The 13,114-nt window shown below is 44.5% G+C and overlaps 1 protein-coding gene across 1 annotated transcript in view; it reads right to left on the reverse strand.

The window, feature by feature from the left end:
• LOC133238303 (mucin-2-like) overlaps positions 1-2,616 on the reverse strand; it is a gene marked incomplete at its 3' end in the record, with an annotated part of 32,290 nt that extends 29,674 nt beyond the window's left edge. The window contains exon 1 of the mRNA XM_061401232.1: positions 1,872-2,616. Within this exon, the coding sequence (XP_061257216.1) occupies positions 1,872-1,932 (61 nt within the window). The remainder of the gene's footprint in view (positions 1-1,871) is intronic.
• Positions 2,617-13,114: the final 10,498 nt, after the last annotated feature.

Raw genomic sequence — 13,114 nt, forward strand, 5'->3', positions numbered from 1 at the left:
GAAAGATCACATGTGCCGCGACTAAGACCAGACGGAGCCAAATACACAAATATGTTTTAAAATCATAATAAATATATGAGGGCCAAAACATCTGTCTGCTCCCCAGGGCAGCCTCCCCATGGGAAGTTTCAGTGGAGACACCCTTGATTCCTTGGCCACCTTGTCTGAGTACTGACCTCACAGTCCTGAAATGGCGGTGCTGAGCACGCAGGTTCAGCAAAGGTCCTGCCTCCTCCCATCGCCTCTCCCATCCCTTCCTCCTCACACACCCACGTTCCCCTTACTCTGCTCCTTCCTCCCACCTTCTCCTGCTGCCCAGAGTCTTCAGCCCTTCTGGTTCTGTGCCCCACCTTCTGGCCCACCTCTGCCCCTCTCCCTGTGACCCGCTGCTGTCTGGGTTGATTCTCCTCTTTGGAGAGACAGACAGAGAACCCAGCCAAACCTGGGCTGAGGATGGGGACCCATCATGGACTCTGGGAGACAGGGTTGCCAGGGAGAGCAGAAAGTTGCCAAGAGAACACCAAAGGGGAAGATGGAGACTGAAGCTCAGACTTCACTGAGTTTGAGGGGCAAGGAGAGAGGACCACACACAGGCTGAGAGACAGGACAGAAAAGGAAACTTCCAGAAAGAGATACCTCGGCAGGCAGGCGTGAGTCCTGGGGGACCTTAATGTGTAGCTGTGAGTGTTAATAACAAACATAGATATGTTTTTGAGACTTCCCCGGTGGGCCAGTAACTAAGGCTCCATGCTCCCAGTGCAGGGGGTCTGGGTCAGGGAACTAGACCCCTCAAGCTGAAACTAAGACACGGCTCAACCAAATAAATAATATTCTTTTTAAAAAGGTACCAAAAAGATGTATTTTCTATTACCTATTCTATCTCGATTAACTAGTCTACAAACATGAGCCCTTCTCTCTACAGATACAGTATCCTCAACCCCATTTTACAGGTTACCGCTCTCACCAGAGTGAGGCTCAAAGATCTCAAGACGCTAAGGGTGACCGACAGACACAGCAGTTTCGAGCAGGAAACACCTAGACCTCCTGCCCTCTCTGGGGTTAATGTCCTCAACTAGACTCAGAACGTCTTGGGAGCCATCAAGATCTCCCCCCACCACCCTGCCAAGGACAGCTGTGTCCAGAAACGTGGGCTGGGTCGGGGTGGGAGAGTCAGGGGCAGAGCTGGAGGAGGGGCCACTGTGACCAAAAGTGAAGATGCCCCAGAGAAAGGAGGGGTTCCCAGGGCAGACGCAGGTCCCTCAGGAGGGCTGAATGGACGGAAGTAAAGGGAGGGATGGGGCTTCCCCGGGGACTCAGTGGTAAAGAATCTGCCTGCAATGCAGGAGACGCAGGAGGCATGGGTTCAATCCCCGCGTTGGGAAAATCCCCTGGAGAAGGAAATGGCAACCCACTCCAGTATTCTTGCCTGCGAAATCCCATGGACAGAGAAGCCCGACGGGCTACAGTTCATGGGGTCGCCAAGAGGCAGACAACACTGAAGTGACTGAGCAGGCACGCACAAAGGGAGAGAGAGAATCCACGCTGGAGGAAGCATCAGAGCTGGGGGAGCAGGAGCAACAGGACAAGGGGAGCTCCAAAAACTGACTCCAATTGGGAAGACCAGAAAGAGGTTATCCCATCCAACTGATGCACGCGGACTCCTGCAAACCTGCTCCGTCCCAGGGGAGAGAGCAGCACCCCTGGGACCCAGCTTCCCTCCCCTCCCCCGCCTCGGTTCTGCCCGCACAGAGAGCTCTGAGGGACCCCTCCTCAGGCTCCTTAGACCTCAGAGTCCCCCCAAACACACACACACACTCTGCCCTGGGACATCAGGACGGTCTCCGCAGCCCTCCCCCACCGCGCCTCCTTACCTGTGGACCCCAGGAAGGCCCTGAGCATCCAGAGGAGACGCAGCACCCTGAACAGCTGCATGGGTCCGGAGGCGCCGCGGAGGCTGGGAGCAGGGCCAGTGCCAGCAAGGGGGATCGCAGCTGGGAGGCCGCACGTGTGCACAGCAGCACCAGATGAAGTTATCTGCCCTGCTGGGCATGGGGGCTGAACATAGCTTCACCTTTGCAGGGCTCCACCTTCCCCCTTTCCCCCCTCCTCCCTGGATCTGCTGTTGCTGCAGGGAGGGTGGACTACCTAGAAGATAAGACAAGCCCAGGGGGTGTCAACCAGGAAGAGCTGCTGGTGGCCCAACCCCAGGATGCCTGGCCCACTCAGAGCAGTTCCTAGGACACTTCCCTTCCTTACCCTTCCCCTGCCCTCCACCAAGAACTAGCAAAACTGGACAGAGAACTCACTTGGCCAAGACCTTGGACTCTGGAGTCTGGGGCCTCTCCTTAGTTTCACTCCCATTGGTTTAGATGGTAAAGTGTCTGCCTGCAGTGCAGGAGACCTGGGTTCGATCCCTGGGTCAGGAAGATCCCCTGGAGAAGGAAATGGCAACCCACTTGCCTGGAAAATCCCATGGATGGAGGAGCCTGGTAGACTACAGTCTATGGGGTCGCAGAGTCAGACACGACTGAGCGACTTCACTTCCACTTTTCACTTTCTTTGCCCTTGGGGGAGAGGAAAACGTGTTCTTCTTCACTCCCTCTGCCCCTCACTCTTCCCCCTCTCCATCTTGCCGTTAGCATGACTTGGGGCTATGACCCCACTGCTAGAGCCAGGGAACAGTGCAAAATTTCATCAGAAGTCATTTTAATATCTGAGGACTTGGTCCAGGTCTCAGAAAAGGAAACACAAATGGCTAGTGGAAACAATCAAATAAAATGACTACTTTTGACCTAGCAGATTAGCAAGTACTAGGAACTTTGATTCTGTCCAGTGTTGGGCAAAGTGGGAAGAATAAACACTTTTATGTGGCTGGCAGGAGTGTAAGTGGGTTGGGCTGCTTTCAAAAGGCAATTTGGTGGCATCTATTAAAATTTTAAATGCACGTACAAGGACCCAGTAATTCCAACTTTCCATCTCTGTGTTCAAGAAGCACTTTAAGAAGGCATTCATGAGAGTGTTTATTGCCATCCAGTTTATTGCACTTCCAGTAGAAATTGGAAACAACCCAAATAGCCCTCCATAGGAAACTAGAAGGACTATGGACAAGTCATAACATAGACTACCATGTTCAAATCAAAAATAATGGTACCGTCATGGCAAGGCTCTAAGAATGGTTCATGCAGTGAATCCAGTACACAGTTTTGTTAAAACATACACATATATGTTTCCTATGAATACATACACACACATATACACATACATATGTATAAGTGCATTCAAACTTTGGAAAGAGACTCACTCCAATAACAGAGGTAAGGTTAGCTCAAAGAAGCATAAAGGAACTAATGTTGGGAATGATTGTCAGGCAATTCTGGCCCTATCTGTAGTTTTTACTTTGACAAGCATTGTCTCCTTGACCAGACTCTAGCCTGGCCTCCCTGAGTCTCCTTCTCTGCTGAGCCTCAACCTTGAACTATAAAGACTTGGACAGACACTAACAGAGTTTGTAACCACTCAAGGTCCCTAGGATGACCCCAGCCCTCCTTAAAAGTGCCAATCTAAGAAAACTCAAGGCTGTCAGAAGAACTTACTAATTGTTCTAGCCAACAGCTGGGATAGGGCTCCTGTCCCCAGGCCTTTGTGAAGGATAGGAGCCTAAATTTATAAGAATGAATAAGAAGGCATTGCTCATGCACGTGTGCTCAGTCACTTCAGTCATGTCCAACTCTGTGAGGCTCCTCTGTCCATGGGATTCTCCAAGGCAAGAATACTGGAGTGAATTGCCATTTCCTACTTCAGGGGATCTTCTCCACCCAGAGATCGAACCCCATTATCCTGTGTCTCCTGCTTTGGCAGGTGGAGTCTTTACCACTGAACCACCTGGGAAGCCAGGTAGCAAATCAAGATGAGTTTCACATGGACTACTCACCCCTTTGGGGAATTTTTCACTTTCCCAACACTGCTGAGCCCTTGCTTTCTCTCTTGCCTACACCTTCACTCTCCCTTTAAAATATCACACACATGTGCTAAGTCACTTCGGTCACATCCAACTCTTGGTGACCCTATGGACTGTAGCCCACCAAACTCCTCTGTGCATGAGTTTTTTTTTTAGGCAAGAACACTGGAATGAGTTGCTATGCCCTTCTCCAGGGGATCTTCCTGACCCAGGGTTCGAACCCATGTCTCATATGTCTCCTGCATTGGCAGGTGGGTTCTTTACCACTAGTGGCACCTGGGAAACTCTTTAAAGTATCACTTCTGTGCAAATCTAAGTGGAATTCACTTTATGCTAGACTCTTTTTCCTATTGAAATAGTATATTACTGATTAAGATCTGTCCTTACCACTTTACGGAGAAGGCAATGGCACCCCACTCCAGTACTCTTGCCTGGAAAATCCCATGGACAGAGGAGCCTGGTAGGCTGCAGTCCGTGGGGTCGCTAAGAGTCAGACACGACTAAGCGACTTCACTTTCACTTTTCACTTTCATGCATTGGAGAAGGAAATGGCAACCCACTCCAGTGTTCTTGCATGGAGAATCCCAGGGACAGTGGAGCCTGATGGGCTGCCGTCTCGGGTCGCACAGAGTCGGACACGACTGAAGCGACTTAGCAGTTACCACTTTAATGTCTGGCTTTGTTTATCTTTGACAACTTGGAGAATATGTTTTTAAAGGTAATTAAAAAGTACTTTAGAGGAACTTTCTGGGGAGGCTGTGGGCTAGGATACATCAGGGCTTCATCTTCCCAGCTAAACAACAACTGCATTAGCAGAATCTGTCTGATCTAACTATTTTGGAATTTTAGAGTCTGTTGAAGGCTTGAAACTTGCAGGGGAAGACCTGGATGGTAAATTGCAAATTTTGGTCAATTTTAGTTCTTAGCACAGTTGCAGCTACCCATTCAACACCTCCAGCCACATGGTAGGCAGCTATGCCTGTGTTCCTGGAGTTGCTCACACACAGCTTGTGGGAGCTAGGGTAGGCAAAAAGGACCATGTACTCCAAATGTCAAGGATCTGTGTTCTGATCCACTGATTGCTACTGATCACATAGGTGCAGGAAAAGAGGTCGATGGCCAAAGTTGTTCCACTTCTCCTGCATTCTTACAAGCCCCTTCCTCTCCACCTGAAATGATTTCTGGGTGATTTAAAGCGCCAACAGCCCTCCCCCCTTCATTTTTTTGTCTTTTCTCCTTTTGAGAGTCAGATATTAAAGACTAAGACATTAAAAAACAACTGCATATATGGGGAAGATTTGAAAGTGGCCATGCATGCCCAGGGGAAGTATTAGAAAAGACCTGACAAGATTTTAATTTGTATATTATGCTGCGATCCTTGGCACAGAGACAGAGCACAATAATAATAAAAAAAAAAAGAAAACAATAGAAGAAAACAACAGACCCTAGGGAAGGAGGAGAGTCTGATTTCCAGAGTTGCCACACTATTAGATTCAAATATTTATTGTTCAACAAGAAACAAAACATTAGCAAACCAAATTCAATATTGCATTAAAAGGATTACATACCATGATCAAGTGGAATTTATTCCAGGGATGCAAGAATGAATCCATATCTGCGAAACAATCAACATGATACACCACATTAACAAAGTTAAAGATAAAAATCATATGACCATCTCATTAGATGCAGAAAAAGCACTTGACAAAATTCAACAACTTAAGATTTTTTTTTAAACCTCTCAATAAAATGGGTCTGAGAATAACATACCTCAACATAATAAAGGCCTTCTATGACAAGTCCACAGCAAACATCATACTCAGTGGTGAAAAACTGAAAGCTACCTCTTTAAGATCAGGAACAGAACAAGGATGCCCACTCTTGCTCCTCTTATTCAACATAGTATTGGAAATCCTAGGCAAGAAAAAGAAAAGCCTCCATATTGGAAGAGAAGAAGTAAAACTTTCCCTAGTTGCAAGTGACATGATTTTATGTATGCTGCTGAGTTGCTTCAGTCGTGTCCGACTCCGTGCGACCCCATAGACGCCAGCCCACCAGGCTCCCCCTTCCCTCGGATTCTCCAGGCAAGAACACTGGAGTGGGTTGCCATTTCCTTCTCCAATGCATGAAGGTGAAAAGTGAAAGTGAAGTCGCTCAGTCAAGTCCGACCCTCATCGACCCCATGGACTGCAGCCTTCCAGGCTCCTCCATCCATGGCATTTTCCAGGCAAGAGTACTGGAGTGGGGTGCCATTGCCTTCTCCAGATTTTATGTATAGAAAACCCTAAAGATTCCATCCAAAAAAAATACTTGAAAAAATAAATGAATACAGCAAAGTGCAGGGAATGAAACCAATATACAAAAATATGTTGCATTTTTATATTCTAACAACAAGCTAACTGAAAAATTAAGGAAACAATCCCATTTATAATCACAGCAAAAAGAGTAAAATACCTAGGAATAAATTTAACTGAGTGAAAGGCCTGTGCAATGAAAACTGTAAAACATTGCTGAAAGAAATTGAAGAAGACACAGAGAAATGGAAAGATAGTCTGTGCTCATGCCCCATACAGCCATCCCCAAGTTCCCTTCAGTTGACCCAGTGTGCCATATGCATATTCATTTTTTAAAGGTATTCTGTACTCATGGGTTAGAAGATATCACATTGTTAAAATGTTCATACTACCTAAAGCAATCTACAGATTCAGTGTAATCCCTACCAAAACCCCAACGATATTGTTCACAGGAATAGAACCAAATGTTCTAAAATTTATATGGAACTACAGAAGACTCCACCAATCTGTTCTCCGTATCAGTGAGTTTTGTTTTGGGTTTAGATTCCACATCTAAGTGAGATCAGGCAGTACTTGTCGTTTTCTGCCTGAGTTATTTCACTTAGCATAATGCCCTCAAGGTCTATCCACGTTGCTGCACGTGTCAGGATTTTCTTCTTTTTATGGCTAAATAATATCAGATTGTGATATTAGAATAATATGTGTATACACATTTCCTTTTCCATTCATCCATGAATGGACATTTCTCTGTCTTGGCTATTGTAAATAATACTGCAGTGAATATGAAGGTGCAGGAATCTTTTCAAGTTAGTGGGTTATCTTCCTTGAATGAATACTCAGAAGTGGAAATGCTAAATCATATGGTAACTCTACTTTTGATGTTTTCAAGGATCATCCATACTTTTTTCCTTACATTCCAACAGTGCACAGAGGCTCCCTCTTTTCCACATCCTCTCCAACACTTGTTATCGCTTGTCTTTTGATAATAGCCATTCTAACGGGTTAATGTGATTTTGATTTGCATATCCCTGGTAATCAATGATGCTGAGCACATTTTCTTGTACCTGTTGGCTTTCTGTGTATCTGTAGTATGTTTATGATATAGGAACATTGTGGGTAAAATGCTTTTAAGTATATTTTTTGAAACTTCTGTTTCCGTGTGAAGTTTGTTCCTTGTGAAATTTTTCCCATTAATCAATATCCCCCTTCTCTCCTCACCCCTGCTTCTCTCTTCTTCCTTGTTTTATGTATGCACAGTGGTTCCTAAGAAAGGAGTACCTAGCTCACCCTATTCATGTACCCAAGATCATAAAGTGGCATTTCAAGTGGCAGCCACTTCTGTTCTTAACTTTCATGCTGGCAGTTTTATTTTATCACCACCACTTTAATGTAGTTCCTATAAATCCATTATATAAGCTTTATGATTTAACGCAAACACTCTAGCCTGAGAAAAAGCAAGCAGGGGGTGGGAGGACGGGGAGGGAGTAAGAGAACAAGTTTGCCAGTTTCCGTTTGCAATATGACTTAATATTATTGCCATCATTTTCATTCTAATGAGGGCTAATACCCTAATTAATTTCAGTTTGAGATTTATCCTCTTAGGAGGAATGCTCACATTAAGTTAGAGAAATGAATGCCACCATTTATAGATTTATGAGTTTAAAAAAAAAAAGCTCACAGGAAGCTTGTGCAAGTATTTCTCACATGGCAACTGACTTCTGGGGGCTGTGTATAAGGAAGACCAAGTCAGCTTGAAGACTTCTGAAGGTTCACCAAAACGATTTCAACTCAAGGAAATTTAATCTCACCTTTCCCTAGCATTTATATCTTCTCTTAGTCACCTTCCTAAAGTCTGGTGTATTAGAAAGTTCTGTTAACACTAGCCTACCTGATACAGTCAGCCCAGGAACAACTATAAACATGGAGGGCACTATTGCCTACTGGAGAAGGCGATGGCACCCCACTCCAGTACTCTTGCCTGGAGAATCCCAGGGACGGGGGAGCCTGGTGGGCTGCCGTCTATGGGGTCGCACAGAGTCAGACATGACTGAAGCAACTTAGCATAGCATAGCATTGCCCTACTACTTATAAAGCCTTATAAAGGGCTTCCTTGGTAGCTCAGCTGGTAAAGAATCCACCTGCAATGCAGGAGACCACGGTTTGATCCCTGGGTTGGGAAGATCCCCTGGAGAAGGGAATGGCTACCCACTCCATTCTGGCCTGGATAATTCCATGGAGGGTATATTCCATGGGTTTGCAAAGAGTCAGACACAACTGAGCGACTTTAACTATAATGCCAACAGAATACTGAACAGTAAACACTCAACTAAAATGTAATTGAAGCTTTGGACCAAAACTGATGAAACTGAAAGATCTGTGTGTGTTGAGCATCCCAGACCATAATCTGTCACTCAGCTTTTACTTCCTATTAGTTACAGTCTTGTTGCTTCGAAGCTCTTGGAGTTTTTTGTTTGTTTGTTTGCCTTTGTTTTCTGGTTGGAAAGTTGCTTTTGTAAAACTACGCATTTATAAATACAAAGTTGCTCTTAATAGTGAAAGTCACTCAGTCATGTCCAACTCTTTGTGACCCCATGGACTATGCACTCCATGGAATTTGCTCTTAGGATTTGGTTTTTTGATTGTTTGTTTAAAAAATTAATCCACAAGTCGTCTTCTGGCTTTGATGAACCTCAGTTCTTGCTGAGTTTGGGGTTTGTTTTTTTTCAATTCTGATATCTAGACCAACTTCCAACTCAAACCACACTAAGAAACCCCTTTGCTTCCAAGTCTTAGGACTGTTTCAGAAGTTAAAACTGTTTTTTCCATGTCGGTGATCTTAAAAACTATCCTTTTTGTTGTTTAGTCACTAAGTCATATCTGACTCTTTTGAGACCCCATGTGCTATAGCCCACCAGGCTCTTCTGTCCATGGGGTCTCCCAGGCAAGAATACTGTAGTGGGTTGCCATTTCTTTCTCTAGAGAATCTCCCCCACCCAGCAATCAAACCTCATCTCCTGCACCGGCAGGCGGATTCTTTACCACTGAGCCACCAGGAAAACCTTAAGAAAAAAAAAAAACTATCTTAGGAGTTTTTAATAGTTCTATTCTCTAACTGCAATCTGAAGTTGCTATAACATCTAGCCTTGGTGAATTGGTTAAAGTGTGCATTTTATTCAAAAGTAAAATTTAAGATAAAATATATACTCAACACATCTAGAAAACTTGGCTTGTGGTACACAATGGTGGATTACTCAGTAACTGTTATAGGTAGCTTTTGGGTCACACTTTTCATTTCTGGGTAGTGCTTTTACAATTCATTCCACTTTTATGACGTGAATGAACACCATATTTTAAAAAATATTACCAGGTTCAGTACCATTCTTACACTTTATACTACAGGAAATTTCATTTAATGGGTTTAAAATAAAACATTGTTGATGGGACTGTTAAAAGCAAACTACTATTCCTCCAGTTTACATGGAACATTCATTCACCAAGATAGACCACGCTCTCGGCCATAAAACACACCTGAACGTATTTCAGATAGAAATCATACAATGTCTGCTCTCAGACCACAGTGGAATTAAACTGGAAATCACTAATAGAAAGATAACTAGAAAAACATCATACTATATACAGATTAAGCAACCCACTTCTAAATAACACGAGCCAAAGAAGAAACCTCAAGAGAAATTTAAAAATATTTTGAACTAAATGAAAATGGAAATATAACTTATCAAAATCTGTGGGACGCAGTGAAAGCAGTGCTTTAAAAGGAAATGTATTGCATTGAATGCATGTATTAGAAAAGACGATCTAAACTTAATCATCTAAGTTTCCACCTTAAGAATTCAGAAAAAAGAAGAGCAAGTTAAATTCAAGGCGAGCTGAAGAAAAGAAACAATAAGAATTAGAGCAGAAATCAATGTAACTGAACACAGGAAATCAAGAGAAAAAAATTAACTAAGCAAAAGCTAGTTCTTTGAAAAGATCAATAAAGTCAATAAGCCTCTAGCCAGGATAACTAAGAAAAAGAGAGCGACTTCCCCGGTGGCCCAGTGACTAAGACTTCACACTCCCAATACAGAGGGCCCAGGTTCAATCCCTGGTCGAGAAACTAGATCCCACATGCCACAACTAAGACCCAGCACAGCCAAATAAATAAAAATAATTTTAAGAGAAAAAGAGAAAGGGCACAAATTACTAATATCAGAAATGAAAGAGGGAACATCACTACAGATCCTCTGGACATTAAAAAGATAATAAAGGAATACTAAGAATAACTCCAAGCCCACAAATTTGATAACAGATGAAACAGATGAAATGGCTGCTGCTGCTGCTAAGTCGCTTCAGTCATGTCAGACTCTGTGCAACCCCATAGATGACAGCCCACCAGGCTCCTCTGTCCCTGGGAGTCTCCAGGCAAGAACACTGGAGTGGGTTGCCATTTTCTTCTCCAATGCATGCATGCATGCAAAGTCACTTCAGTCGTGTCCGACTCTGTGCTACCCTATGGACAGCAGCCCTCCAGGCTCCTCTGTCCACAGGATTCTCCAGGCAAGAATACTGGAGTGGGTTGCCATTTCCTTCTCCCCAGATGAAATGGACTGATTTCCTTTTTGGTTTAAAAACTGAACGCCATACATGCAGGGCAAGAAGAGACTGAAAGAGTGACCACTGCAGTGCCCAGGTGGGACTGTATATTGTCAAAGGTGTTGGGTTACTCTTGAGATAGAGTGACTTTGTTAGTGTAGTAATAGCATGTCTTGTGAGTTCTAAACAACACCCAAGGCAACCAAGAGTTTGGATCCATCCACTAGGGTTCCAATTGGTGAGGAATTGATTAACCAGTGCCTTATGAGCTGGGATGTGGGGGAAAAAAAAGATGGCCTCAGACCCTTGCAGGCAAACCCAAATGTCCTTTTGTTACTGAAAGGTATGCATCGGTGGGGGGGTGTCAGCTGCTCGCTACTCAAAAGCCAGTAAACAGGCCAGGTTGATGGAAAGGAAAGTTTGCTTTATTTCAGATGCCAGCAACTAGTGGGGGGAGGGTGATGGACATCTGCCCAAAGGCTGACTCTCCCCACCTCCGACAAGCAAGGGGTGAGAGCTTTTATAGATTCGGGGGGGGGGGGCGGCGAGTGGCGGGAGGGGTCCATGCAGAAACAGCACAGTCATCTCTAATAGTCACTTTCAAATCAGTCATCTGTGGTCTGACTAGCATCACCTTGGTTTTTTAGGTACAGTTAATCTTAATCATTCCACTCTTTGTCCACCCTGTTCTATTTGCTTTCTTGTTCTTACACCCCGAAGCCACCCCAATTGGTAAAGAATCTGCCTGCAATGCTGGAGACCTGGGTTCGATTCCTGGGTTGGGAAGATCCCCTAGAGAAGGAAATGGCAACCCACTCCAGTATTCTTGCCTGGAGAATCCCAGGGACCGGGGAGCCTGGCAGGCTACAATCCATGGGGTCGCAAGAGTTGGACACGACTTAGTGCACCGTCGTGTCATGTCAATCTTTAGTTCTTGCAGTCAGTTCTCAGAACTGTGACAGCTCAAGTCCTGGATACAGTCTGGTCATCATGTAGTTAACTTTTCCACCTCATATTTTGGTATCTATGACAGCTCACAGGACATGGCTCCAAATATTATCTATAGCCCTTGAGAAAGAACTAAGGGTCCTTGACTATGCTTAGTGACTACATTATTATTATTTAGTCACCATAAACTGTGGAAAATTCTGAAAGAGATGGGAATACCAGACCACCTGACCTGCCTCTTGAGAAACTTGTATGAAGGTCAGGAAGTAATAGTTGGAATTGGACATGGAACAACAGACTGGTTCCAAATAGGAAAAGGAATACATCAAGGCTGTATATTGTCACCTTGTCTATTTACTTATATGCAGAGTACATTATGAGAAATGCTGGGCTGGAGGAAGCACAAGCTGGAATCAAGACTGCCAGGAGAAATATCAATAACCTCAGATATGCAGATGACACCACCCTTATGGCAGAAAGTGAAGAACTAAAGAGCCCCTTGATGAAAGTGAAAGAGGAGAGTGAAAATTTTGGCTTAAAGCTCAACATTCAGAAAACTAAGATCATGGGATCCAGTCCCATCACTTCATGGCACATAGATAGGGAAACAGTGGAAACAGTGGCTGACTTTATTTCTCTGGGCTCCAAAACCACGGCAGATGGGGATTGCATAAAAGACGCTTACTCCTTGGAAGGAAAGTTATGACCAATCTAGACAGCATATTGAAAAGCAGAGACATTGCTTTGTCAACGAAGGTCCATCTAGTCAAGGCTATGTGGTCATGTATGGATGTGAGAGTTGGTCTGTGAAGAAAGCTGAGTGCCGAAGAAGTGATGCTTTTGAACTGTGGTGTTGGAGAAGACTCTTGAGAGTCCCTTGGACTGCAAGGAGATCCAGCCAGTCCATCCTAAAGGAGGTCAGTCCTGGAAATACATTGGAAGCACTGATGTTGAAGCTGAAACTCCAATACTTTGGCCACCTGATGCGAAGAGCTGACTCATTTGAAAACACCCTGATGCTGGGAGGGATTGAGGGCAGGAGGAGAACGGGAAAACAGAGGATGAGATGGTTGGATGGCATCAACTGACTCAATGGGCATGGGTTTGGGAGGACTCCAGGAGTTGGTGATAGACAGGGAGGCCTGGCGTGCTGTGGTTCATGGGGTCTCAAAGAGTCAGACACAACTGAGCAATTGAACTGAACTGAACTGAACTGAACTGAGTCTCCTTAGACTGTTTTCCTTTGTTTCATCATTTTTCACTTCTCTGATTAAACTTATTTTTTGACTAAAGTTTTCCACAGGCAAAAGGCAGGCAGAAG

Source organism: Bos javanicus, chromosome 25 (assembly GCF_032452875.1).
Source record: "Bos javanicus breed banteng chromosome 25, ARS-OSU_banteng_1.0, whole genome shotgun sequence".
NCBI classification, from domain to species: domain Eukaryota; kingdom Metazoa; phylum Chordata; class Mammalia; order Artiodactyla; family Bovidae; genus Bos; species Bos javanicus.